The sequence below is a fragment of the Bufo gargarizans genome, chromosome 10 (genome assembly GCF_014858855.1).
Source record: "Bufo gargarizans isolate SCDJY-AF-19 chromosome 10, ASM1485885v1, whole genome shotgun sequence".
NCBI lineage: Eukaryota > Metazoa > Chordata > Amphibia > Anura > Bufonidae > Bufo > Bufo gargarizans.
This window is the reverse complement of record NC_058089.1, coordinates 47,439,907-47,467,283: the sequence shown is the minus strand read 5'-3', so window position 1 is coordinate 47,467,283 and position 27,377 is coordinate 47,439,907. Positions and strand designations below refer to the sequence as shown.

Genomic DNA, 27,377 nt, shown 5'->3' with positions numbered 1-27,377 from the left:
GCGTGATTCTGCGTGATTTCTCTTGTGTGTTAGAAGTGCTTACGTTACAGAAAACTGACTTTTTTCATGGCAGCAAGGTCCTTTGGGAGTGCAGAATTTATGATTTTTGGCTGCCACACCCCTATAGTACATCGGGGCTTTAGGGGAAGTAGTCTTTCACACAAGCGAGTTCTACGCATTAGATTCGCAGGTGTGCCAGCGAGAGCACCCATCCTGACCTCCCAGCACTGATATTAATTTATGATGATATGTAACCCTTAGAGGTCTGGAATGTATTGTATAACACTGACAGCATTATATAATACATACCAGAACTGTAAGGGTTACATAGCATGATAAATCAATATAATGCTATGCGACCCGTCAGTTTTGGGAGGTCAGGACGGGAGCTGTCGCTGACTGACACTGCAAGTCCAATACGTGGAACTCGCTCTTGTAAAAGGGGCTTAAGGGTATGTTCACAAGTTGGATTTTAACACCACAAATCTGCAGTAATACTGCGCCTATCCCACCTTACAGTGGGAATCTGGACTGTAGTTTTGTATGTGTTTTTCCGCACATGGATTTGAAATCCATGTCGCCAAAAATGGACGTATAGTTTACTAAATGGGGCTAAGTCTGCAACTTGTACAACTTCAAATGCATGGCAGGAATGTGGATCAGCCTTGGGTTTCTGGGGCAGTGTCCATATCATTTGCAAATATTTCACCCCCGTTATATTCTCTTGGCTAAGCAGCAAGCCGTCTGTAGGTAGAAGTGCTGCCCAGACAATTGGCATCTACGTAGGCAGCAGATCTGCAGCTAGAATGCCCTCTTGGGCCTCTTTCACACGGTCAGTATTTTTGCATCAGTGTTTGTAAGCCAAAATCAGGAGTGGGTCCAAAACACGGAAGAGAGACACATATTTCTGATACCTTTTCTCTGTAGGTTCCACTTCTGGCTTACAAATACTGACCATGTGAAACAGGTCTTACTGTAGGTTCACATTATCATTATCCCTGTTCCAGCATAAATGCAGACAAAAATTGCTGCATTAAGTGGTATTTGTTCAGATAAAACCAGTCATTTATTCCAGATACCAGTCTGATCCCAGTATAGTAGATGGTGATCCACTGGTGTCCGGCAGTGCTGAATATGGTGACCTCCAGCAGGCTGTTCTCTGCCGGAACAGCTTGTCGGATTCCATAACGCTACTGTGAACATAGCCTTATTACCAACCAACATACCAGCTTGTAGTGTCGGCAGCAGGTGGGGTTGGAAGTAAAGGACAGAAGCGGGCAATCAGTAAGAGCAGGGCCTGCACAGAGGACGTTTTAAAGCCTCCTTTACTTTGGGACCCTGTTCTTGAGACAGGAGCAGGTCCCCCCTCTACCGGACATTTATGGCATATTCTATTGACGTACCATAAATGTCAAGAGGAAAATACCCTTTTAGGGCTCATGCGTACAACCATTGCCTGTCCACAAATCGCAGATCCACAAAACACAGATACTGGTCGCCTGCATTCTGCGGAACGGAACGTCCGGGCTATACTAGAACAGTCCTATCCTTATCCGTAATGCGGACAAGAGTAGGACATGTTTTACATTTTTGCGGATGCCATGAAACGTCACACAAAGTGCTGTCCGCATCTTCTGCTGCCCCGTTGAAGTGAACGGAGCCACAAAAAAAAAAAAAACTGTGTGCATGAGCCCTTAGTGCTCATGCACAGGAACGTTGTTTGGTTCTTCATCCGAGCCGCATTTTTGGCGGCTTGATTGCAGACCCATTCACCCTGTGTACTGTCCACATCCGTTGCTCCGTTCCGTGGCCCCGCAAAATAAATAGAACATGTCTTGTCTGTTATGCGGATAAGAATAGGCATTTCTATTATTGGCCGCCTATTCCGTTCCACAAATTGCAGAACACACACGGGCGGCATCCGTGTTTTGTGGAACCACAATTTGCAGCCTGCAAAATACGGCGCGGTCGTGTGCATGAGCCCGAAGCCCGAGTTCACAAGTGACTGATTAGCTGTAGATTTTATGCAGAATTTCTGCTTCTAAGCTACAGCAGAAAACAATGCACCCGAGGCTGTGTTCACACGCTGTGGATTTTGTTGCAGAAAAGCTGCAGATTAGACAAAATTTCATTCTTTGCATTGGAAGAATGAAATACGCAGTATAAATTGCCACGCTGCAGATTTAAAATCCGCACGTCTGGTCAGTTTCTGCTGCAGATTTTATTTCTGCCACGTGTGACTGAGAAGTGCTAAACCGAGTTTATTTTCTTTGCTGGTACTGCACAACGCTGCAGATTTACGGAACACAAATCTGCGTCAGACAATCCGCAGCTAGTCACTCGTGTAGCCAGCTTTAAGTTTGCATCATGTGGCTGAAATACAGAGGTTAAAATGCGGCCACATTGCAGCTGTCATACTTGCAACGTTCGGGATGTGAAAAAAACTTGGCGGCCTTCTTTCCAAAACAGCGCCCCCGTCTGTCCATGCAAGTCGTCTGTTACAGCTCATCTACATTGATGTTAGACTTAAGGTTTTTATTTTCAATTTTTTATTACAACTCAAGCATTTACATTCTTAATTCACATTGCATGTAATGAAAGCCGTAAAGGGTTTTTCAGAAGATACCATTGATGCCCGATCCTGGTACCACAGCTCGGCACATTCATATGAATGGAGCTGCAGTACTGGGCACATCTATCCTCATATGGGCATAGCTGCACCAGGTACGGCAGTGGAGAGGTCGCGGTCATACATTGAAGGCCAGGTCATCAATGTTATATTCTGGAAATCCCACCTAGGGATGAGCGAATCAACCGGATGAAACATCCAATATCCGAAGTAGATTCTCATAAAACTTTGTTTCAATACTGTACAGAGCGAGCGCTCTGTACAGTATAAGAATGTATTGGCTCCGATGAGCCGATGTTATTACTTCGCAAAGTCTCACGAGACTTCGCATAATGACTTCAGAAATTTATTTATACTGTAAAAAAACATTTCCCGAACTCTGGTTAGGTTCCAAGGTACCACTTGGAACCTAGCCCGAGTTGGGGAAAAGTTTTTTTTTTTTTTATGCGATGTCTCGCGAGACTTCACGAAGCAATAACTTCGGCTCATCGGAGCCAATACATTCTAATACTGTACGGAGCGCTCACTCCGTATAGTATTGAAACAAAGTTTTATGAGAATCCACTTCGGATGTTTAATTCGAAGTCGATTCGCTCATCCCTAATCCCACCATAAATGGTAGGCACAAGAGCCTTAAGGCTGTAACGCTGACAAAAAGCATTAGTAGCGACCAGATCACAATTTCATCATTTTCACACCTGCTAAAAACTGAACAAATTGCAACCAGTCAGAGAAAATGTATGAATCCCAGTGCATATAACCCAGTGGGCCTCATATCAAAGCCCACAGCAGCTAAGTAGAGTGCAAGCTCCATTTTTCAGAGGAACGCCGGCGTTGCTATATCCTGCTCAATGGCTTTTAGAAGCCCCGAATGGAATTAAAGGGGTTGTCCAGGGTTAGACATGGCTGCTTTCTTCCAAAAGCAGCACCACCCCTTGTCCACGGGTCGTGTCTTGTATTGCAGCTCGGCTCTGCCGGATTCAATGGGGGCAGAGGTACATTACTCCGCGCAACCTCTGAACAGGGGTGGTGCCATTTATGGGAGAAAGCAGCTATGCTTTTCTAATCTTGGAAAACTCCTTTAAGCATGGGCCTGCGCTGGTCTCTGACTTCTGCCAGTGGCTATATTGCCTAAGGGTGCTGGCACACGGCGCTGTTCTGGCATTCATTCAGGATGCAAATTTTTTTTTGTAGCTAGCTGAAAGTAATGAAATCATTCCCACAATGCAGAACAGCAGGGTTTATCGAGGCTGCTAAACCGGCATCCTGAATGCATGTCCGATCTGCACCGTGTGCCAACACCCTGACAGCATGTCCTTAACCAGTCTGTCTCTGTAAATGGGAATATTAATTATTAATATTCATTAAGAGGGGTAGGTCATCTATTGTTGACGCCGCCTATTTATTCTTTATAATACCTGTTGCTCTCCCTCTTTCCTGAACTGCGTGCGCTGAATTACGGCGGCGACAAAAGACTATAAGCTGTACTTGACAAGTCTACCGTCAATTATTTCTGCTATATTTATATCAGTGGTTATATACATATAGGCGCACATAGTAATACACTAACAGCACTATAATACACCTAATTACACTAACACTATGCAATCTACAATTCCACCCCAAAATCTATCTAAACATACACTTGCACATCCACATAATAGCAACACCCACCCACCTGGCTATAAACTGTCCATACGGGATAAAAGGGGTTAATTCAATACAGGCAATGCAGGGGTTAAAGGGATATGGTGTTGGTGGTATAGGGTAATGCTGGGGTAGCTGTGGGATATTGTAGGGCAGGCATGCTCAACCTGCGGCCCTCCAGCTGTTGCAAAACTACAACTCCCATCATTTCCTGACAGCCTACAGCTATCATCCTACAGAAGGGCATCGCGGGAGTTGTAGTTTTACAACAGCTGGAGGGCCGCAGGATGAGCATCCCTGTTGTAGGGGTATTGATGGCAGTGAGAAAGGGTTAATATTGCAGGGGTTAATGATACTCAGCCAGATGCTCAACTCTAGGGGTTATTGCTTGTATGCTTGTCGTCCAGGGGATGGTTCCCGCTTCAGTGGGGCTGCTGGGCTCAACTGGCAAGCGCGATTTAAATAGTCCGGCGGCGCTCGCTCCCAAGCAGCCCGCACAGCAGGTGTGCGCACACGCCTGCAGGCAAGTACACGTGGGCTGGCGCGGTGATAGGACATCACCGCACATCCTGACGCTCCCAGGCAGAGGATCGCTTTGATCCTCCAGCCTTTGAAGTGACCGCGTACCTCTGGCGCTGCAATTACAGCACCCGGAGGTACGTGGCATACAGGGGCAGGGGAGCCCTTTGTTACCCTGTCCTTGTTATGCAAAACATCTCGGGCCCTGCTGGAGGCGTTTAGCAAAAGGTAGAGGATCTCTTTAATCCTCAGTTTTTTTGTGTGTCTGCAACTAGACACATTTGTCCAGTTATCCGGGCGGCATCTCCCCCCTGGCATGCGCTGGCAGGAGGATTAAGTAGTTTGGGGGGGATATTTAATATATATATATATATATATATACACACATGCATATAATACAGGGGCATATATGCATATCTATATATTGCAGAGGTTAATGATACTCAGCCAGAAGCTCGTCTCATACTGGGATACACATAAACTCAGCCAGAAGCTCGTCTCATACTGGGATACACATAAATATATATATATATATTCAGGGCCAGTATATATGTATATTTTAATGGAGATATATATTTATTTAAATCTCCCCCTTCCCTCTACAGTCTCATATTACTAACGTCTTAAATTCAGGGATGAATAGGTCGTCAGCTGTGGGTAGAGAAGACTCTAGCGACTTTTTTATTCGGAAACACAGTCATGGCCGAAAGTTTTGAGACGGACACAAATTTGGGTTTCCACAAAGTTTGCTGCTTCAGTGTTTTTGTATCTTTTTGTCAGATGTTTTTATGGTGTACTGAAGTGCAATCATAAGCATCCATCAAGTTTATGCAAAAACTCAAAGTTTCTGTTGTTGACCCTTCTGTTAAGAAATTCTGCAGTTCGCGCTGGCCTGCTGGATTCTGGGCCAAATTGTATACGTTAAACATAGGACAAAAATGTGACGTGAACCCAGCCTAAGAGAAGACGACAGTTATTTCAAGCACCACTCTCCCCCCTTTTTTTATATAGGAACCAGTGTGCTCTTCTAATTCGATCAGCAGGACAGAGGGATGTCGGCTGCCTTGTCCTTGTTAACTCTTTCTCCTGAGCTAAGGAGAAGATCACCGACATGATGTTAGCAGGACCGAAATGCAGTGGAAATGGGAGTTTTGTGATTGTTAATTTTCCTGGCCAGGAATGACTACAATTAATTGCAATTCATCTGATCACTCTTCAAGAGTTAATGCAAATTGCCGCCATTCAAAACTGAAGCTTTTAAACTTTGCGAAAACCAGCATCTGTGTCTGTCTCCAAACTTTTAGCCACGACCGTACATTTGAGTGGAGAACCTTAGCTGATCAGTTCATCCAGGCGTACTGGAACATATCATTCTTCTCCCACAGCGCACACTGAGCAGAGCGATAATCCTTCTCTACACTCAGGGACGTGGATAACAGTGCGGTCCCATCCGGATATTCGGGCCACTCAGGTGGCATGGTACCTGGGCATAGGAAAGAGAGGTTGAGGGTACAGTGGAGACATCGGGGCACACGTCCTGGTCGTTCTTCTCCATTTCTTACCTTCTTTGGCAAAGTGTATGTAGTATTTCCGCACCAGTCTCTGAAATGCGTGGTCCTCTTCTGAAGTCTCTCCCATAGCATAGTCCATTGTTCCAAAAAATCCCAGTATATCCAGTACGTGGAAGGAGAACCAGCTCTCGTAGAAGAAGATGTTGTTGATTTTAGTTGGACGGGAAGGAGTATAGGTGACCTGATAGCGGTAGACTGGACTCTTCAGAGCCTCTGGAATTACAATGCAGATCAGCGATACAGGTGGAGCATTTTGGAACATGACGGGTAGATTACTAGGATATATGTCAGTACACCATATACATAGGATTACTGTCAACATGAATTGGCCATTGGTCTGCCAAATGTATGATCGACCTTTGCCGAAACTACATGCGTGTGGCATGATGGGCCGAATTCTGCCAGTCATTTGTTTAAGGGGGTTATCCAACCCCTGAAATACCACCCCCCCTGCCTGAGGCAAAAACTGAAATGGCGCCTCTCCATCCCCAATGTCAATTTCTTAGGCCCCATGCACACGGCCGTTGTTCACAGCCGTGTGCGGGCCGTGGAACCGCGGCCTGGATCCCTCCTGAGAGCAGGAGCGCACAGCGTCACTGGTTGCTATGACGCCGTGCGCTCCCTGCTGCCGCCGCAATACAGTGATACACTGGTATGATCTATACCAGTGTATTACTGTACTGTGCCGGCAGCAGGGAGCGCACGGCGTCATAGCAACCAGTGACGCTGTGCGCTCCTGCTCTCAGGAGGGATCCAGGCCGCGGTTCCACGGCCCGCACACGGCTGTGAACAACGGCCGTGTGCATGGGGCCTTATTAACCTAACCCCTTCCTTTCAGCCCATGGCCCTTCGGCTGCGATCACCTGACCTGGCCTCATTGGTGGTGCACCCCTGAACCCGGGCATATTGGGGGGGGGGGGGGCATTTCAGGGATTGGATAACCCCCTTTAAAGACCAGGGAGTCCGTTTTTATTTTTTTTAAACGGATTCCCCCAGTAGGCCATTTTAGGCTGGCGGGCTTACGACACGGATGATGACTGTCACGTGTGTACTGCCATCTTATGATTGGTAAGGGGCAGAAAACATTTTTCCTCTTCTCAGCGTGCTTTAAGCGGATACAGTAGTGCTGTAATTCTCTGCACAGCCGGTAGAGGGCAGCATTGCTCTGCAGGGAAAATCTGTTAAGGTTGCTAACTGTGCTTAAAGGGGGATCTCCATGAATTAATAACATTACTGAAAATACTTAAATATTACTTTCTTATAAGCACTTTACCAAATGGCTTTCATTATTTATAATGGCTTGTTGGGGGGAGGTGCGGTGGCAATCATCAGGGGAAATAAAATGGCCGCAGCACTACTAGCGCACACAAAACCCGTCCTAATAACACAGCTGGGACGGGATACTTCAATGCAGTTAGCTAAGGAGCTCACTCAGCCCTCCTAGCTACTCTTGCTGTCATAAATTATGATTTTACTGTAGTAAGGGAGCAAAGTGAAAGTACAGAGAGGAGGCAGGATGGACAAGGGGGGGGTGTAACGAGCAGCAGCGCTTGTATGCGGAGTCCACTACCTCAGCCCAACTATAGACTGACTTGTCCGTCCTCTCTGTACTTTCACATTGCTCCCTTACCACACACAGTTGATATATTATCAGTAGTGTTGAGCGAACTTGTGTTTTAAGTTCGGCGTCTAAAGTTCGGGTTATCGAATCCAGTTATGGATTCCGCTACCACGGACCATAAACTTATGGTCCGTGGTAGCGAAATCCATAACGCGATTGTTTGATAACCCGAACTTTAGACGCCGAACTTAAAACACAAGTTCGCGCGACACTAATTATCAGCTATATGTAAGCCTTGAAGTATACTGTCCCAGCAGTGTTATTAGGACGGGTTTTGTGTGTGCTAGTAACAGTGGCCATTTTATTTCCCCTGATGAAATCAAGCCATTCTAAATAATGAAAGCGATCTGGGAGAGGGTTTATAATAAAGTAATATGTCGATATTTTCAGTAATTTTATTAATTCCCATAGAATCCCTTTCAAGAGGACTTGTCACCACAAAATGCAATCTGCAGGCTGATATATTTGTGGGTAAGGATTCAGTAAAACTTGCGAAATTACATTTATATCTTTGGTTATTCTAATTTAAAGGGGTTTTCAGAGACTTTTATACGGATGACTTGCTCTGTGCTGCAACAGTCTGCCGGATCGCTTTAGTGTAATAATTGTGAAAATAGCCTCAATTGTGGACTTTTTGTGCAGATAAAAAATTTATAATCTCATCTACTCTTCCGCTCCATGATGTGTTGGCTGTGGAAAGTCGTCAATATACCTGCAGCTTGATGGGCAAGGACGTTGTTAGGACATGAAGCTCTGAGGTCTGACACCATAGTCATGTAAGTCTTCTCCACGCATCGTTCAGGGTGGGAGCAGAACTCAGAGGTGGGATACAGAGCCAGGGCTTCAGCTGACAGGTTTCCTCCAAATGTCTTGAGACGTGCTACAAAACAGAACAGATGGAGGACATCAAGTCACCTTTACAGCCTGCTGGAGGCACCGTGACGTCATATAAATGTTACTTACAATTCACGTGACCCTGGTAATCTTCTTCAGACCACTTTGAGAGATTGCCATAATAAGGACTGCAAAAAGACGAGCACTGCTGTCATTTAAATGGTTACAGAAGGAGGTCATATCTTAACTTTTAAACCCTTTTAAGTTACTGTCTGTATTATAGTCCAGAGCTGCATTCACAATTCTGCAGGTTGTTTTTTTCCCTACATCAGATGACTGTACGGTCCATGGTGTAAAGATAACACTCCCAGAAATGCAAACTTAGAAGCAGCAAAAGAATGCTGGGAGATGAGGTCTGCAGAATTGTGAATACAGCTCTGGAGCATAATATAACATGACCTCTGGGGAAGGTCTTAGCTTTTTAAGGAGGTTTCCAGGATTATGATGCTTTTTTTTATTTTTTTTTATTAGCTCCTGTATTGCTTGGTAGCTAATGAAAATTGTACTCGCCTGCTACCTCTGCTCTAGAGTCCTGGTTCCATTCGTGATCCTCTAGTCCAGGGATGCCCAGCATGCCTGGACAGCCTACAGCTATCAGGGCATGCTGGGAGTTGTAGTTTTACAACAGCTGGAGGGTCGCAGGTTGAGCATCCCTGCTCTAGTCTATGGCTTCCAGCTGGTGCCATGTGCGCTGCTGCAGCTAATGAATGGCCTCAGCGGTGACGTACGCCCAAAAAGCAAGTCACTGCTTCTACATGGGGACATGTCACTGCTACAGCCAGTAATTGGCTGCAGCGGCGCACATCACCCCGTCTGTACCCCAGCCTGAAGATTGCCGAACCTAGCAATGGGGAACAGGAGAGTACGATTCTCTCATTAAGAACCACATGATAATGGGAGTTAATTAAAAAAAACATAATCCTTAAAATCAGCATTTTTTTATATATGGCAAACACGATGGGTTCCTTACGCATATTCGGTTTCTTGAAGGGTGGTACCAATCACATACGGCACATCGCTGTAACCCTGTAGCTTCTTCTTCCATATCTCTAGTGGAGGGGCTGGTACCACGTATCCATCCACCACAGGGAGTGGACCAATAAATTTTCCTTTCTGCGGTAGGTCACACAGGTCTTCTGCAGCCCAGTCTGGGTATCCGAACCAAGGGATAGACTAGGAGAGGCACAGGATGTTATGGACTGAAGTATTTGCTATACACCCCTCTTACCTGCATACTGTAGGAAATGTACAAAACGGGGCCCTTGGATTAGTGATATTTCCCAGTGCTGAGTCCTGTTTAAGGGCTCATGCATACGGCCATGTCCATATTTTGGTCTGCAAAATACAGATATCTTGCGTGTACATTCTGGTTTTTCCCACTCCCATCAATAGGAAGGTCTGTTCTCGTTCACAAAACGGATCAGAACAGGATAAAGTGCTAAAATCTTTGGAACCGAAAAAAAAAAAAAAATGCCTTAGGGGGTATAAAAATATAACCATGGGGGAATTATAACCCTCAACATCCCTGTTTTAGATGCAGACATTCCTTTTGGGCATATCGACCTCTTACCATAGAGCATTTTAGAGTTTGACCACCAAGAATCCTTTCCTGTAGTGATGGAAGCACCTCTCCTTTACACAGCCCTAATGTATTCATGGCTCCCACTACTCCATCTGTATTTTGAGGGTTGCAAAACGCACATGAGGCCTTACCTGAAGGATTTTAGCTATGCTGAGATTCCTCAAGCACTCGACATCCTGGCAGCCGGTGTTCTTCAGGAATATGAGGTTGTCCTTCTCTGCCTCTTCCATGGTGGCTTTAAATACGGATGATCCACTTATGCCTATGGCGCGATGAAACAGACCCTTGGCCAGGGGTGAGACCATCATAGCCCACACCGAGGTGCCACCTGCAAGAAAACAAAAAACTGGAAGATCTCATCTGTGGAAAAACTAAAATGCAGGATGTCATTTAATATACGGCCAGAAGATAATGGGGCAGATTTGCTAATCCTATAGATAACTAGGCCTGATCCAGATTTAGCACAATGCCTGACGCTGGATAAGTCTGGTGCAAGGATAGACATTTTTCACTGACTATACCAAATATTGACTGGCTCACTTTACAATTTTGCTGCAAATTTCAACATCTTGGGTCCTGTCCTTGGAAGCCATGGCCCCTTTGTCAGGCCTACAGATTAGCCTAGAACAGGGATGCCCAAACCTGCTGCCCTCCAGCTGTTGCAAAACTGCAACTCCCAGCATGCCTGGACAGCCTACCGCTATTAAGGCATGCTGGGAGTTTTAGTTTTGCAACAGCTGGAGGGCCGCAGGTTGAGCATGCCTGGCCTAGACATGCCGCAGACTTAACCTCCAAAAGCACAGGTCAATTTTTGCTGCAGATTTGCTATAATCTCTCTCACTTTGCTGGTACCGTAGAACACTGAGGATCTGCCGCAGTGTGTACATACCTTTAGGGTTTGTTCACACGTGGCAGATCTGCAGCATTCTACAGTATCGGCAAAGTCAATTTCACCCTTCACAATGGAGAGGGTGACATCCACAGCCAGTTCATTGGCGGATGCGGTCTGGGTTTACCCGCGGTCATTTTTATCCGGTGTGGACGTAGACTTCCATGGCAGTGTGGTATCCAGACAAGACTTTCTGGTACGGTGTGGGTTAGGTGGATGCAGATTAGAAGGAGATACCTGTGGTGACCACTGCCGAGTGGCGATTCTGCATCCTAGGAGATGTAGAATGGTCTCACCTGAGCTCTGACCATAGATGGTCACTTTGTTTGGATCTCCACCAAAAGATCTGATGTTCTTCTGCACCCATTTTAGAGCAGCGATCTGATCCATAAAGCCATAGTTACCTGGAGGGCGGAGAAGAAAGTAGTCAATTTTTTGTGTGTGGAGTAAAATGAAAAAATAACTACTCGGTCAGAAACATTAGGGGTTTTCTGGATTAGAAAATAGATTTAAAATGCCTTATTAGTTAATTCTGAGGTAATAAAGGGGGTCTTCTATCAGGACCCTCATCTCTCTGCCCGAGCAGAAAGCAACTACGAAGAGCTTCTCTGGTGTGGAGGACACAGGACATCCATACATTACGTGGACAGACCATTGATTTCAATGTAAACTGTATAATGTTCCATCCCTCTGTGATGCCTCTGCAGGTTGTCTTAGCCCCCCTCTCAATAATTATGTTGGTTGCTTACACCTCCCTGCTTTACCATTGTATCTGCACGTTGAGGACACAGATACATGTGGCAGGCTTCCTGGGACAGTCCCTAAAATCCAGGATTTGTCCCACCGGATCTCAGACGGTTGGGAGGCATGTGTCTAGTACAGGGTCTGAGGGGGTGGAGCATGACACAGGAGTCAAAAGACCACTAAAAGACAAAACTTTCAGTAGGATACCCTGCAGTAGGCATAACACAATATCAGTTTTAGGCCTCACGCACACACCAGTTGCCTGGCCGTGCTCGTATTGCGGCCCGCACCGGCCGTGCAGTCTGGAAGGAGCGATACGGAGCGCTTCTGTGGGGTTTCTGTCCGTGCCTCCTTTTGCGATGCGAACAGATCACGGACCCATTCAAGTTGAATGGGTCTGGATTTGTTTCCGGCATAGCCTAAAATGGCCAGTGCCCCGACGGGCCCCATTGACTATAATGGGATCCGGCCTGTTTCCGGCATTAGTGCTGTGCTGGAAATATACATTTTGCACTTGTGAAAATAAAAATCGAATCTTATCAGCACCATAAGGTGGGAGTTGTAGTTACCGGAGGTATTGGTGGGGGATCCATCTCTCAGCTGCGGCAAAGCCATGAATCCAAATGCGTTCAGACGGTAGTTGAAGCTGACGTGGACCATGTGACTGTGCCTGGCTAGTTCCTCACTAGGACAATACCCAGGTTCTGATCCACTAAAGATGAGAAGATATCCACCATGGATCCAGACCATAACGGGCAGGTTTGCATCATGATCCAGCGAGGGAGTCCACACATTGACATAGAGGCAATCTTCGGATCCCATCACTTCACCCGTTTCGCTCACAGGCCGCACCTGAGCGCACATGGATTTGAACTTCGTAGCGTCCAGCGTGTTCGTCCAGCAGGTCGGCTCCTCCGGGGGTCTCCACCGTAACGATCCACTGGGGGGACTCGCGTATGGCATCCCTTTAAACATGTAAATATTGTCACAGTGCGCACCACGTACTTTGCCGCATGATGTAGCCACATCCACTAAGGTGCATGCTGAATTTCCAGATAGATACGACAAACCGGCCACCACCAAGGACAGTACCACGACACCACCGCACATGGCCGCCATAGTCTTATACGTGAAAGCGCTGCATGATGGGTCTGAGGTATGGAAGTCCTTGTCGAAAAATGTATCCTCCTCCTCCTCCTCTTCTGAGTTCACCAGCTGTTTAAATTCCGATTGGGAGCCCACCTCCCTCCGCGTCCTCACATGTCTGCCAGACAAAAGACAGGTTAACAGAGGAGCCACAAATATATGCATCTATGTCAATCCTCACCATACGGCTGGGAAGGTTTGATTGGTATTAAAACGATCTAATTGGTGCACCAAATAAATTAAAGGGATTGTCCAGACTGGGGCTGATTTCTTTTAAAAATACTGCCTCTCCTGTTTGCAGGTTGCATGTAGTACTGCAGCTCAGTTCATTTCCCTTCAACGCAACCAGTTTACGAAACCAGAAGCGTTTTTCTAATCCAGGACAGGCCCACCACCACCATCTGTAGTGCCCTACAGAGTCTCCTACCTTAACCAACTCCTCTTCCCTGCTGAGGTTTTCTCCTCCGTCCTCCACATACGTTCCCCCCCATCAGAGCCGTGCGTTTCTACCATTCGTGACGACATCAGCTTTCTCTCCCCCACATGGCGACATCTAGTCTCATTTTCAAGATCAAAGGAATTGATCACTTTGGGCCTCCTTATATTAAGAAAAAGCCAGAATGATGGCGCCACCAGGGGTGCACCACCAATGAGGCCAGGTGAGGCGATCGCCTCAGGCAGCACCAGGTAGGGGCAAGGGGGGGGCAGCTGAAGGGAAGGGGTTAGGTTAAGAAATTGGGGACGGGGGGAGAACTCTGTTTCAGCAGAAAGGCTAGGTGCACCCCGGGCACCACCTCAACCAGCGTTTATCATTACTAGTAGTGATGAGCGAACTTCTGTTTTAAGTTCGGCGTCTAAAGTTCGGCTTCCGGTTAGCGGAGAATCCCGATATGGATTCCGACTTCCGTTGTGGTCCGTGGTAGCGGAATCAATAATCGGCCATTATTGATTCCGCTACCACGGACCACAACGGAAGTCGGAATCCATATCGGGAACCATATCGGGATTCTCTGCTAACCGGAAGCCGAACTTTAGACGCCGAACTTAAAACAGAAGTTCGCTCATCACTAATTACTAGGTATCCTGCAATCCATAGGCGCAACTAATGGCGATCGTGGCCTACAATGGGTAGTTAATACTTGTACTCGAAAAACCACTTTAGGTCATTGTGGCCACAGATATTCAGGTATGCAAATAGAGTAGGATATTAAATGACCTTCCCTTATTCATATCAGATTGGGGGGGGGGGGGGATCTGACTCCTGGCGCACCCACTGATCAGCTGTTCAAAGGGGCTGCAACGCCAAGACGAGCGCTCTGGCCTCTTTATACTATGACTAGCACAGCACCATGCGCTGTCTAGTGGCTGTACTTGGTACTGCAACTCAATCCGATTGGCTGTAGAGAGTCTATATGACTGAAGGACGTGACAAGTAGAGCTGCAGCTATCGATTATTTTAGTAATCAAGTATTCTATCGATTAATCAAGTACTCTGATAAGAAAAAAAATAGTTACAAGAACGTTTTCTATAAAAACTCATCAGCCCCCCTGCCATCAGCCCCCCCAGTGCCATCAGTTCCCCTTCCCTTGTGCCATCAGTTCCCCCTCCCTTGTGCCATCAGTTCCCCCTCCCTTGTGCCATCAGTTCCCCCTCCCTTGTGCCATCAGTTCCCCCTCCCTTGTGCCATCAGTTCCCCCTCCAATGCAATTAGTTCCTCCCCCCCCAGTGCCACCAGCTGCCCCACCTAGCTATCAGTGCCCAGCCGCAGCGCCAGTGAACTAAAATGTTCGCTGTGCGGGCAGGCGGGTGACCACGGAGCGCGAGTAATAGCAAGCTCTTCCCTCCCGCTCCGTGGTCACATGGCACAAACAAATCATTGATGCAAAAAATTTGCATTGAGGATTTTTTGGTCTCGAGTTAATCGATTAATTTGAGTAATCGTTTCAGCCCTAGTGACAACACTGGCTAAAGCGGGTGAGCTCTGCAGGCCCTTTTCACAGCTGAATAGCAGGGGCGCCAGGAAATGGACCCCCGATAATCAGATATTAATAACCTATCAGGAGGATAGGACATCAATATTTAAGTCACTTATGGGGACGATAGCAGTCTTGTTTGGTCAACAACCGTCTAAGGGCTCATACACACGACCGTATGCGTTTTGAGGTCTGCAAAAAAAACTGATTACATCTATGTGATATCAGTTTTACACTGTACAAATGCCTGTCCTTGTCCGCAAAATGTTCAATTTTTTTTGTAGAACTGACTTGCAGACATACGGATATGGAATGCACATGTAGTCGTTGCTGTTTTTTTATTTTTGCTTCCCTATTGAAATGAATGGTTCCGCATATGGGCCGCAAAAAAAAAAAAAGCGGAACAGACGCGAACAAAAAATAAGTTTGTGTGTATGAGCCCTACAGCAGCAATTCCAAACCTCGTTAGGATGATGGTACCGTAGAAAATTGCATCTACTTCCGAAGAACCCCTGCTGCTTTTTCAACTTGAAAATTGACCTGCGTTGTAGATTTTTCCCTTTCAATGTAAGGCCTCTCGCAACGCATACGGTGGGTCTGCAATACACGGACACCGGCCCGTGTGCACTCCACATCACGGATGCCGACCCATTCACTTGAATGGGTCAGCAATCACGGAGATAAGGAACGGAAGCATGGAGTGCTTCCGTGGTGTTTCTGTCCGTGTCTCCGCACCGCAAAAAAAAATAGCACTTTTTTTGCGGTGCAGACGGATCACAGACCCATTTAAGTTAAATGGGTCTCGATCCGTCCCGGCCGCCGCATGGACGTTGCAAATTGTGGTCCCCAAGGCACGGAACGGATGCACAACGTTCGTGTGCAAGAGGCCTAACGGAGTGAAATCCACAGTAAGGGCTCGTTCACACCAGTAAATCATGGACACGTGCTGTCTATGTTCTCCGTGGACAGCACACGTACCCATCGATTTTTTATGTGTTTCTTCACACATAGTGTAAAAAAGTCAATGGAGCAATTAATACTTTGGTCAGTGATGACAGAACACGAAGGGCATCCATGTTTGGTCTGTGGTTTTCATGGATCATTGGTAGGCATTTTCAGCCTAGCAGCGTCCGTGGAATACAGATGGCACATGGATCCTTCATGGATGAAACACGGACGTATTTTCCATGGACGGGTGAACGGGGTCTCACACCTGCAGACTGTGCTGTGAAGATGCGCAAAATCTTCAGCTAGATTTATGCCAAATTCTCCGCATGTGAACCTGGCCTCAGACACGGGTCAAATTTGCAGCATATACTTTCTGCAGATGAATCCGCACCAAATCGCGCAGATTTCTGTCTTGCCGGAATTAGTATAAATAACATGGCTGATGAGAAGACTCAAACTGGGAACAAAAGGGTTAAACAGAATGGTAGACACGAAATAATAGCACGCGTTACGTACGGTTCATATACGACAGGGCGCACAGAGGGATAAAGCCACCTGCAGCCCGGCAATACGGTTAAATAACTAATCCCTGTGTGGGCAGCACTGGCATCATTATGGGGGGTGTGGAAGCCCTCGGGTGGCATTACCGGTCTGACCACATTTCGTGTTAAGTACATTCCCGCTCTACCCCTTCCATAAACCCACACGTCTTGTAAAATATATTCAAACTTATTTCCTAACGTCCTCCAGCAGCGCTGGCACAGATCGGATATAATTATCCGAGGTACAATTAGAGGCCGCAGACGAGAGAGTCATTAAATAATGTATCAATCAGCCAATGCTATAGGACAGTGATGGCTAACCTCCGGCACTCCAGCTGTGGTAAAACTACAACTCCCAAGATGCACACTTGCTTGGCTGTTCTCAGAACTCCATAGAAATGAATGGAGCATGCTGGGGGGGTAGTAGTTTCAACACAACTGGAGTGCCGGAGATTAGGCATCACTGCTATAGGAGGTAGACACCATAAAAGCACCCAGAAAGGAAGATTATTGAAGGGTATGGTCTGGGCTACAGATACTGATGACCTATCCTGAGGCTAGGTCATCAGTATAAGATCGGTGGGGTCCAATGCTTCCCACACCACCTATCAGCTGGGCCAAATACTATATGGTGTCATACAGAGCCCGCATCATGCAGCTCCTATTCCCTCAGTATCGGAACGTTACCCCCACCCCGGCACAGGCACTACATAACTTACCTTCCAGCCTTGTATAGTATCCAGCGCCATGTAGGGTTGCCACCCGTACGGGAATGACCCGCACAGTCCGGGTTTGTAATCCTGTGCCCGGGTACAAGCCTTTCTCAGACCCGGGCCTAGGATTCATTTCAAACGGCAGACTTGCTCACCTGACAGCTAGCGGTGAGTGGTGACCGTGAGCGGCTGGCAATGAGGTGTCAGCAGCGGACGATCAGCTGTCACTGCCGGCATGGCGATCAGCCGTGAGTGATGCTAGCGCAGGGCGGCGCCGTCTTCAGACACTCCCTCCCTCTCTCTGCTAGTGAGAGGAAGTGACATCAGAGAGAGAGGGAGCGTGGGAGAAATCATTCTCCGGCAGCCTGCGGGTGGAGCAGTTTCTTCTTCTTTTCGTCTGGGAGTCGACCTCTGCGACCAACGCCGTGACTGCCGTCCTTCTCCACACACCTGGACCTCTGAACTTCTAAAAAAGGTATTTAAAACATTTGAAGTGTTTAATAAAAAAATATTAATTGGAAGGGGGCGGGCACGGCACATAAAACATGCCTTTTGTATAGGTAAGAACATTTCCTATATAAAGAGTCCTTCAAAGCACAAACATTGAAAAGTTGTGATTAACTCCATATGCATTGTGATACCTTGTGATACCTACAATATTATTTCATTACAAAATATGTGCATAGTGTAAACTTTACCAAAAAATTGTCGCGAGGTGCTAAAGTGTTCGGGTTTGGCTTGAAGAAAAAGGTGGCAACCCTAGCGCCATGGCTGCCTGAAACAGCTGACCGGTGGAGGCGCTGGGTGTCAGACTCCCACCAATCTGGTATTGATGACCCATCCTGATACTATCTGTAGTCTAGATGACTCCTTGAAACATCCCTTAGGCCCCTAAAATAATTTCCTCTGGTGGGCAGAGTCTGACACTGGGACCAGCTCAAGAACAGCTAAAGGGACACCAAAGCTGGGACCTGCTGCCGCTCATGCACACGTCGCTCCTTCAGTAGTCAGGTAAGGTCGTGAGTCTGCAGGTGGTTGGTTTAGTAGCAAGGATGAAGAAAAGGACATAAAGAACGGTGCAATCAACAGCTCTTTACTGTAGGACTACAATGCGACCATGGCTCTCCGCAGTGGTGAGTACAGCCGATGAGTTTCTCACCATTCCTCCACTGTTCCCCAGTTTCCTGCACAAAGCATCCAAAATCTTGGGAACCTGGCATTGAGCTGCACGGACAGCTTCAGCTGACCAGGCTCCACGCACAGGCTGCGCACTCCTTTGTATTAGGCCCCATGCACACGGCCGTTGTTCACAGCCGTGTGCGGGCCGTGGAACCGCGGCCTGGATCCCTCCTGAGAGCAGGAGCGCACGGCGTCACTGGTTGCTATGACGCCGTGCGCCCCATGCTGCCGGCACAGTACAGTAATACACTGGTACGATCTATACCAGTGTATTACTGTATTGCGGCGGCAGCAGGGAGCGCACGGCGTCATAGCAACCAGTGACGCCGTGCGCTCCTGCTCTCAGGAGGGATCCAGGCCGCGGTTCCACGGCCCGCACACGGCTGTGAACAACGGCCGTGTGCATGGGGCCTTACCCTGGGAAATTCACGGTCAGATGCCTTCATAATACGCTGTTGTACGCCTTTTCTAAACCAGGTTTATTTACCAGCCAAGGACACTAAGCCCAAGTGTAAAGAAGGGTGGACATTACATTATTAAATGCCAGGGGCTATTTATTTAAGGTGGCCCTAGACATAACCATTAATTAGCTATTCCCACCTGTACTGTAAATCTGATGGGCAGCGATATATAACTAAGCTAAGCAAGTTTCAAGCAAAAAAAATATCTATTTCCTCATTTCCCTGGTTCTCATCTGGACCTTTGTTTACTTGCAATCAAAACAACCTCTGCGCCCCCCCTGCACTGCTAAGGGAGTGAATATAAGTGCTGCCCTGAGTGACATGTCTGCCTGCTGGGAGACTCAACAGCATGTTGTATGTGTAGGACTAGCTTTAGTCCTAGCTATACTATGACACTGCTAATACACACAGGATCTTCCCCCTACCTGTAATGCTCTGCAGAACTTCTCTTTCAGCTCCTGTGCCCAGCATTTGTCTCCTCACTGCCTGCAGCTACACAGTAAACACTTCAGCCCTGAGTCTGTGCAGCTGAAGGGGTTAAGAATCCTGGGAGAGAGCAGACAGCAGCAGCAGGCAGTGCAGGGGGCGTGGCCAGCACAGTGACGTCTGGTGTACAGATCTCTCAGGCTTGTGCTGGATCATTATCAGAGCAGGGAGAGAAGCTGACATCACAGGTCATGTGACCCTCAGGGAAATCTGAGAAACCAGCCACTGCAGATAAAGTGAGTGAATTGGAAAGCTGTTACATTTGCCCAGTTAGAAACATAGAAAGAATAAATAAATATAACTCGGACAACCCCTTTAAAGCTTCTCCTAGCAGTAGTGATGGCAAGCATGGAGGTCATGTTTAGCATGAGAATATTAATAGAATTTGCATTTCACCACCATGACAGCATAGAATAGGAGATTGACCCCTGACCTCTGTAGGGGCAGGAAAACAGAGAAAGATTAAATTGCCCCCACCCACCACCCACCTCAGTGTTTTCCTGCCCCTATAGTGGCCAGGACAGAGAAAGGCCTCTCTGCTCGCCGGGGAGGTGAAGATGGATCTACGTTTATTTTTAATTTTTTTTTGTCATAGGGCAACTCATTGGCGGTTGCGGCGTACCTTGGGTTCTATATAAACCATTGTAACAGCGGCTGCTGTGCGCCGCTGTTCCCCTGCGTTCCTGGGCGCCGTGTTCAGCGGTGATCTGCGGCCAGTGCTTCCCATTCACCGCTGCAGTCCTGGGCTCTGTCTGTGTAGGTACTGTTGTTCTGGGATCCGCTCCACAGATTCCTCTCAGCCCTGGCCACAGCATGCTTGCTGCTTGTTTCCTGCAGCACTTCCTTAAGGGCCGGCGCGCGTCACTTCCTGGGCTTTATGGGTTAGGTAATGTGACCAATCCTAGCCCTCCTGCACATATATAAGTGGCTCAGCCCCCTTCCCAGATGCCTCAGTGTCAAGGTCCTTGTGTCCTGCTAAGGTTCCTGACTCGTACTTATGTTCCTGGACTCTGCTACCCGTTTGATCCCTGCCCGCTTGCCTTGACTCTCCTGTTGCCGACCCAGATTGCCTGACCTGTACCTGTGCCGCTTGCCCTGTTCGTGACAACCCTGTATTTGTTCCCCTGCTCGCCTGCGGTACCTGAGCAACACTGAGCAGGAGGGATGTTGATGGCCTTGCACCTGTTGATCAGATGCCTGTCCTGGGCTGCCGCACCTTCCTTTCCCCTGGTGGGACAAGCAGGTGTATGCCGGGAGTTCCCACGTGCTGCGCGCAGCGTCTGACGTCACTTCCGGTGGCGCGATAGCGCTGTGGCTTTCCTGGAAGTGCGTTTCACTGGTGGCGAGGTCTGCTGTTAAAAAGCATCATGGAAGCCACGGAGGGTCATGATCTGAGGTCTGGTAAGATGTCACCCCCTGAACAGCCAGTAGAGTTCGATGCGCCAGTGACCGTAAGTCCCCATAATGGGGAACCCTTCTTTTGAGCAGCATATGTGGACAGAATTGCCCCACACATACATCTATATATACACACACACTGCAGGAGGTTATGCAGTGATTTTGTTACTCTCTTACCAATAGGTGTCTAAGGAGGCTTATAAAAGTCCCAAAAAGAGTTTGAAATGCATTTCATGTTTTAAGAAACTCCCTGAGCAATATACAAAAAGCATTGTATTGTAAGAGAGGAACAACCATCTATGATGGATGAATTAAGGACTATAATACATGACGAAGTTAAATCTTCCCTGGCTTCATTATAAGAAACCAGCCTTGGTCCACAACCCCTTAAAAGACAAAAAAAAATAGGGGCTCTCTCCTCCTCGGATTCTGATGATCTAATGGATGAGGCTGCACCTTCTAAACAGTGGGAAGATGATGATCCCCTTTCTGAAGGGGAGATTGTGGAGAATGCAAAAAAAAGCCACATTCTATAGAGGAGGAGATGTTTGGAGGCCTAAGAACCAAACACTCTAAGGTTTTTCCTATAAATTTAAAATATTAAGGAAATGGTTCTAGTTGAGTGGTCTGACCCAGAGAAGAGGAGAGTATGTCCAGAGAGTTCTAGAGTTGGTTACTATTTGACCCATCTGAATCTAAAATGTTTGACAATATCCCTAAAATTGATGTACAGGTAGCAAAGGTCAATAAGAAGACCTCTCTTCCGTTTGAGGACTCTTCCCAGTTGAGAGACCCAATGGAAAGGAAGGCAGAAAGTCTCTTACGCAAATCCTTGGAAGCGGCCATCTATAGCATAAAGACCAATATAGTAGCAACATCTGTCGCAAGGTCTATGTATTTGTGGCTCAATGAACTTAAAAATCACGTAAAAAATAAAACCCCAAGGGAGGAGATAATAAATTTATTACCCTCACTAAAATCAGCCACTGCTTTTCTGGCAGACGCTTTGGCGAAAACTGTAAGATTCCACTACAAATTCCACATTTTTCATGCTTAGATTTAAAGGAAGCTTTCTTAGGTGCTTTAGCTACTTAAAATACACAAGGAAATAGAAAAAACCCCTCAAGATTAACAGGAATTCAGGACATGCACGAATTCTATCATCCAGCTCCTCAGGACTAGTACCGGACTTGTGGGTCTTGAGGGTGGGCCTGACCAGAATCTCCTTGCTCTGATGATTTCACAAAGCACCAGATCAGATGGCCCAACACCGTGCAGGATGGCCTGGCTGTCTACCTTCTGTAGCCAATTTACAGCACTCCTAGCTCTCCATCTGCAAGAGGACCCACTAGGCCAGTGATGGCTAACCTCCAGCTGTGGTGAAACTACGACTCCCAGCATGCTCCATTCATTTCTATGCAGTTCTGAGAACAGCCAAGCTTGGGAGTTGTGTTTTTTTTACAGCTGGCGTTCCGGAGGTTAGCCATCACAGCCCTAGGCATACCACTTTCCCTAATCTAGCCTGCGAGTGGTCCGCGCCAGAGATGACGTCACTAGCGATCCTGCTTATGCTCAGACTAGGTGGTGGCCATCTTGGATACCAGCCAATGCCATTCAACGTGGTCTGCATGAAAGCCACCAGACTAGACCAGAGCCGCCTGGCACGGCCACAGCGACTCCCACCATAGGGCAAGGGACTAGGAGAATGGAGGACAAAACCAGACTAGCAAGACAGCTCCCACAAGAAACCTACACCGCTACTGGATAGGTACTTTACAGTATAGAAGACCCAGAACTTCTCCCGGTGTGAACTTCCAAATATCTGCTAAGGGAACCAAACCCCTGTCAGGACATCCTATCCGGAGGACAGGAAACCTGAAGGAGGTGTGGTGGAGGAGTGAATGATTTTATCTTCTCAGATTTCCTATCCTGGATGGGAGGACCTATTCGCAAGGATAGTCCTGCTGTCACTGAATACAGGTCCCTGTCTGCCACAGCAACTTGGCACTCTACAATCGCATTGCAGTGGTGCCAATGGGCTTATAGAGGGAGCTCCTCTAGGGGGTGACAGTTGCTACTGCATCTAAGGGAGTTACATGGTCATTGACAGACTATCAAAAGGCATAACACCACCTTCTATAAGAAAAAAAATGAAACTAAATACGATAAAAAAAAATAAAAAATTATCCTTTCTGTGCCCCCCTTTAGCTTGTTCACAGCATGTACTACACCTGATCAGACCCAGATGTCAAAGTTTGGAGCCTTGCAGACGAGCGATTGGAAACCAGCCCCCTTTTTCCAGCAGAAGCTTAAGGACTTATGTACGGTGGAGGTCCAGTCCCCAAACATGGCGCCTGCTCTCACGTGCAGCGGGCGCCATTGCCACCGAGTTTCTGCTATTTTAAATAGCAGAGACCCGTGGCACATGTATGTGATCAGCCATAAATCTGATCGCACACATCTTACCCTTCAGATGCCGTGTTCAAATGTGACTATGGCATCTGATCAGACTGGAAGCTGAAGTCGCGCGCTTCCAGTCCAGTAACAGCGTTCCCCGGCTGAGATTAGGCAATCGGTTACTTGCACCAAAGCCTGCTTGAGGCTTCGGTGCTTATTTCAAGAATATACCAATACAGGCCACTAGGTGGCAGCATTGTATTGTTATATTCCAAATTAAGTGTTCAATGATGGCTATATAGCCATCATTGAACACTATGGGCATATGAATGATTGCCAGTTATTGTCACCCAAGGTGACTTAAAAAAAAAGTAAAAAAAAGTTTTTACAAATAGAAAAAAAAATTTGAAAAACTAAAAGTACAATAAAATAAATAAAATACTTAAACAATAAAAAAATAAACATGCCCATACAATTAAAATATACGGTAGCAATATTAATGGCATACGGCAAATGGCATAACATAAAAAAAATAAAAACAGCCAATTTACGATTTCTTTGTCACTTCAACTACTCAATTTTTTTTATAGAAAGTGATCAAAAAGTTCCACTCACTGAATCACTGAAGAGAACAGATCGTCCCGCAAAAAATGAGCCCTCACACAGCCATACACATAACTACAAAAAAGTTATAGGGGTCATAATATGGTTATAATTTTTTTTCTCTAAGGTTTTTTTTTTTTCAGTATTACAATGCAAGAAAAATTATAGTTGTAACCGTACTGACCTGGAGAATGAAGATAACAGGTCAATTTTACTGCATAGTGTACAGTGTAAAAATAAAAACCTTTTTCAGAATAGCATTTTTTTTCCAATTCTACCCGTCCGACAGATAAGGCACAACTACACTGCAACATTTGTCGCGTGACAATTTTTATGATAGTCTATGGTGTCACAATGCGACATGCGATATGCTGCGACTGCGATGCGACAGTCTCAGAAAAAATCCATCTCGAATGGATTTTTGCGACAGTCCCGTCGCAGCATGTCACATTGCGACACCATAGACCAGCGATGGCTAACCTTGGCATTCCAGCTGTGGTGAAATTACGACACCCAGCATGCTCCATTTATTTCTATAGAGTTTTGAGAGCAGCCAAGCAAGGGGGGCATCTTGGGAGTTGTAGTTTTACCACAGCTGGAGTGCCAAGGTTAGCCCTCACTGCCATAGACTATCATTATAAAAATTGTTGTGCGACAAATGTCGTGGTGTAGACCTAGCCTTATAGTGGACCCTTCCATACAAGTGCAAAGCTTGTTCACAGGGTGCAGCATGTACTAACACCTGATCAGACCCAGATGTCAAAGTTTGGCGCCTTGCAGACGAGCGATTGGAAACCTGGAAGCCTGGATTAGTCTTTAAAGATTAAACAGACACATTATTGGAGTCCTCGTGTCTGTTTGTCCCACAGGTGAGCTCATCAGAATGAATGAATCTTGCAGGAAAACAGGACAAGGTTTAGAACATGCCGCTAGCTCCTCTCCACGCGCCCATGTGAATACACCACTCAATGGAACGGGTCAGCGTTCAGCCTAAGCTTTGACAGCACCCAGACAGAAACGTCGCCCATCTAAAAAGTGGCCTAAACCATCCAGTACTAACACGCAAGTCACAAAGAGGTGAAGAAGCAGCCAATAAACTTCTCCTCCAGGCAGTGAAGACCCCAGATGAGCCCATTCCCCAAGTATCTGGTAATAAATTCAACGTGACCCTCGAGATTTGCTGTAGGACCTATAGTGTAGGAGTCAGTTTGGTATACAGAATCCTTAAGGCTTCGCAGCGTGCTCCATAATATCCTACAAACACGCACAGTTCCACCCTTTCATTGTGCTGGCAGTGAAAAGGTTAATCCTTTAGAACAAGTCGCCGTATTCACTGCCTTATCATGTGCCGCCATATCCCCCCCCCCCCCCTTCAGAATAAAATACTTACTTGTCCCCGGCCATGATGGTGTTGTAAGAAGGCACAGCTTCGCTCTGCTCCTCCCTGCGTCGCTGTAAGCATTGGGGCGAGACCCAACCTTTGTTCTGTACTTGCCGTGTTTACAAATGCCACCTTATGCCACAGAACAGGTTTTTTCCATTATTTTTAAAGACAAGTTTTTCTTGTCTTTTATTTTCCACGCTTTTTTTTTTTTTCTCTATAGAGGGATCTATAGAGAAAACATCCGGGGGAGGGGAATAAAAAAAACAGAGGGGCTCTCTCCCTCCCACATCTGTTAGGGTATGGCTACATGGCGATTTTTGGCGCATGCCCAAAGATCTCAGTGTAGCAGGGCAGCCATAGGAGTGAATGGGGTCACAGCGCCACTTGCACGTTTGCTGCTAGCCCAGAATCGCAAAAGTCCAACATTAGTTCATAATGTTGGACCTAAAATAACTTGGTATTAGAGGGAGACATGTCCTTAAAGGGGTATTCCCATCTGAGACAATAGGGGCATATCAGCGGGGGAGGTGGTGGCCGGAGGACCCCGGGTTTCGCAGGGTCCGGCCACCACAAAGTGCTCTCCCCATACATAAGTACTGAATGGGAGCGCACTGCGCTCGGCTATTTTCGGCGGCCCCATAGAAATTAATGGAGGGCGGCTGCGCATGCACAGTGCGCACGCAACAACTTTCGGGCCTCCATTCTCAGTGTAGTGGGACCCGCACCTATCAGACAATGCGGGCATATCCTAGCGATATGTCCCCATTGCCTGAGATGGGAAAACCCCTTTAAGTGTATTTTATCTACATTCACCGTACAGTTAACTATAAGCTATTGGACTCTGTCATCAGCCGTTCCAGGTTAAGAAGAAAACAGGAAGTGCAGAGCGTTCCTCTGGGAACGGGTCACAGAGAGGAGGGGAAGAAGACAGATTCATCTAGGAGTGAATCTAGAAAAAAAAAAGAGAACAAAGATATGAAGGCAGAGAAGGAAAAGTAATGGATCTCATAGAGAGAGGAAAACTGGTTTTTTTTTTTTTTTTTTTTTTTACAGGGAACAGATGCCAGGTAACTCTCCTTTTGGATGGATCCCAGAGAGGAGAAAAGAGCACTGTGGTGGGAATGGATCCCAGAGGAGGAAGAGTAAACAGTGTTCCTCAGACGATGGATCCCAGAGATGGAAGGATACAATGTTCCTCCGACGATGGATCCCAGAGATGGAAGGATACAATGTTCCTCAGACGATGGATCCCAGAGATGGAAGGATACAGTGTTCCTCAGACGATGGATCCCAGAGATGGAAGGATACAGTGTTCCTCAGACGATGGATCCCAGGGATGGAAGGATACAATGTTCCTCCTAAACAATGGATCCCAAATAGATGCAGTTATTCATAGTAACCAGACTATTTTCTAACCTTAAATAGAACCGCGCAACAATGATTTTGCTACTGAGAGAAAAACATGCGTTTTATACTAAAATGAGCGCGCTGATTCCAAATATAAACTCGGAATTTGCCGGACACGTCTAGATTTTAACCCCTTAAGGACCCTGGTATTTTCAATTTTTGCGTTTTCGTTTTTCACTCCCCGCATTCCCATAGTCCTAACTTTTTTATTTTTCCATTTAAATAGCCTTATAAGGGCATATTTTTTGCGGGACAAGTTGTACTTTCTAATGGCACCATTTACGGTTGCATACCATGTAGTAGGAAGCGGGAAAAAAAATCCAAATGGGGTACAATTGGTAATAAAACGCAATTCTGATAAAGGTTTTTATTTTTATTTATTTTTTACACTGTACACTATGCGGTAAAATTGATCTGTTATCTTCATTCTTCTGGTCAGTACGGTTACGATACCACACTTGTATAATTTTTCTTGCGTTTTAATACTGAAAAAAAAATATTTAAAACCTTTGAGGAACATTTTTTATTTTTTATAACCATATTCTGACCCCTATAACTTTTTTGTAGTTATGTGTATGGGGCTGTGTGAGTGCTTATTTTTTGCGGGACTTATCTGTTCTTTTCCTTGATACCAATTTGAAGT

At 46.5% G+C, this 27,377-nt stretch overlaps 1 protein-coding gene across 1 annotated transcript; it reads right to left on the bottom strand.

Annotated features, from left to right (window-relative positions):
• Positions 1 to 5,337: 5,337 nt before the first annotated feature.
• Positions 5,338 to 25,441, bottom strand: LOC122920854 (para-nitrobenzyl esterase-like). The gene is made up of 9 exons (XM_044270620.1): positions 25,334 to 25,441; positions 12,666 to 13,360; positions 11,649 to 11,756; positions 10,595 to 10,791; positions 9,852 to 10,054; positions 8,951 to 9,009; positions 8,700 to 8,867; positions 6,358 to 6,579; positions 5,338 to 6,278 (listed from the first exon to the last, which is right to left on the bottom strand). The coding sequence occupies exons 1-9, from the start codon at positions 25,345 to 25,347 to the stop codon at positions 6,136 to 6,138; spliced, it is 1,809 nt and encodes a 602-aa protein (XP_044126555.1). The 5' UTR covers positions 25,348 to 25,441; the 3' UTR covers positions 5,338 to 6,135.
• Between the last annotated feature and the right edge of the window lie 1,936 nt (positions 25,442 to 27,377).

What these genes read in the sequence shown, in the direction of transcription:
- LOC122920854 (XM_044270620.1), bottom strand. An exon ending in GCATAGCTAAAATCCTTCAG is followed by an intron (nt 10,055 to 10,594) that starts GTAAGGCCTCAT and finishes TGCCTCTCCTAG; the next exon opens with TCTATCCCTTGGTTCGGATA. An exon ending in CATACACTTTGCCAAAGAAG is followed by an intron (nt 6,279 to 6,357) that starts GTAAGAAATGGA and finishes TCCTATGCCCAG; the next exon opens with GTACCATGCCACCTGAGTGG.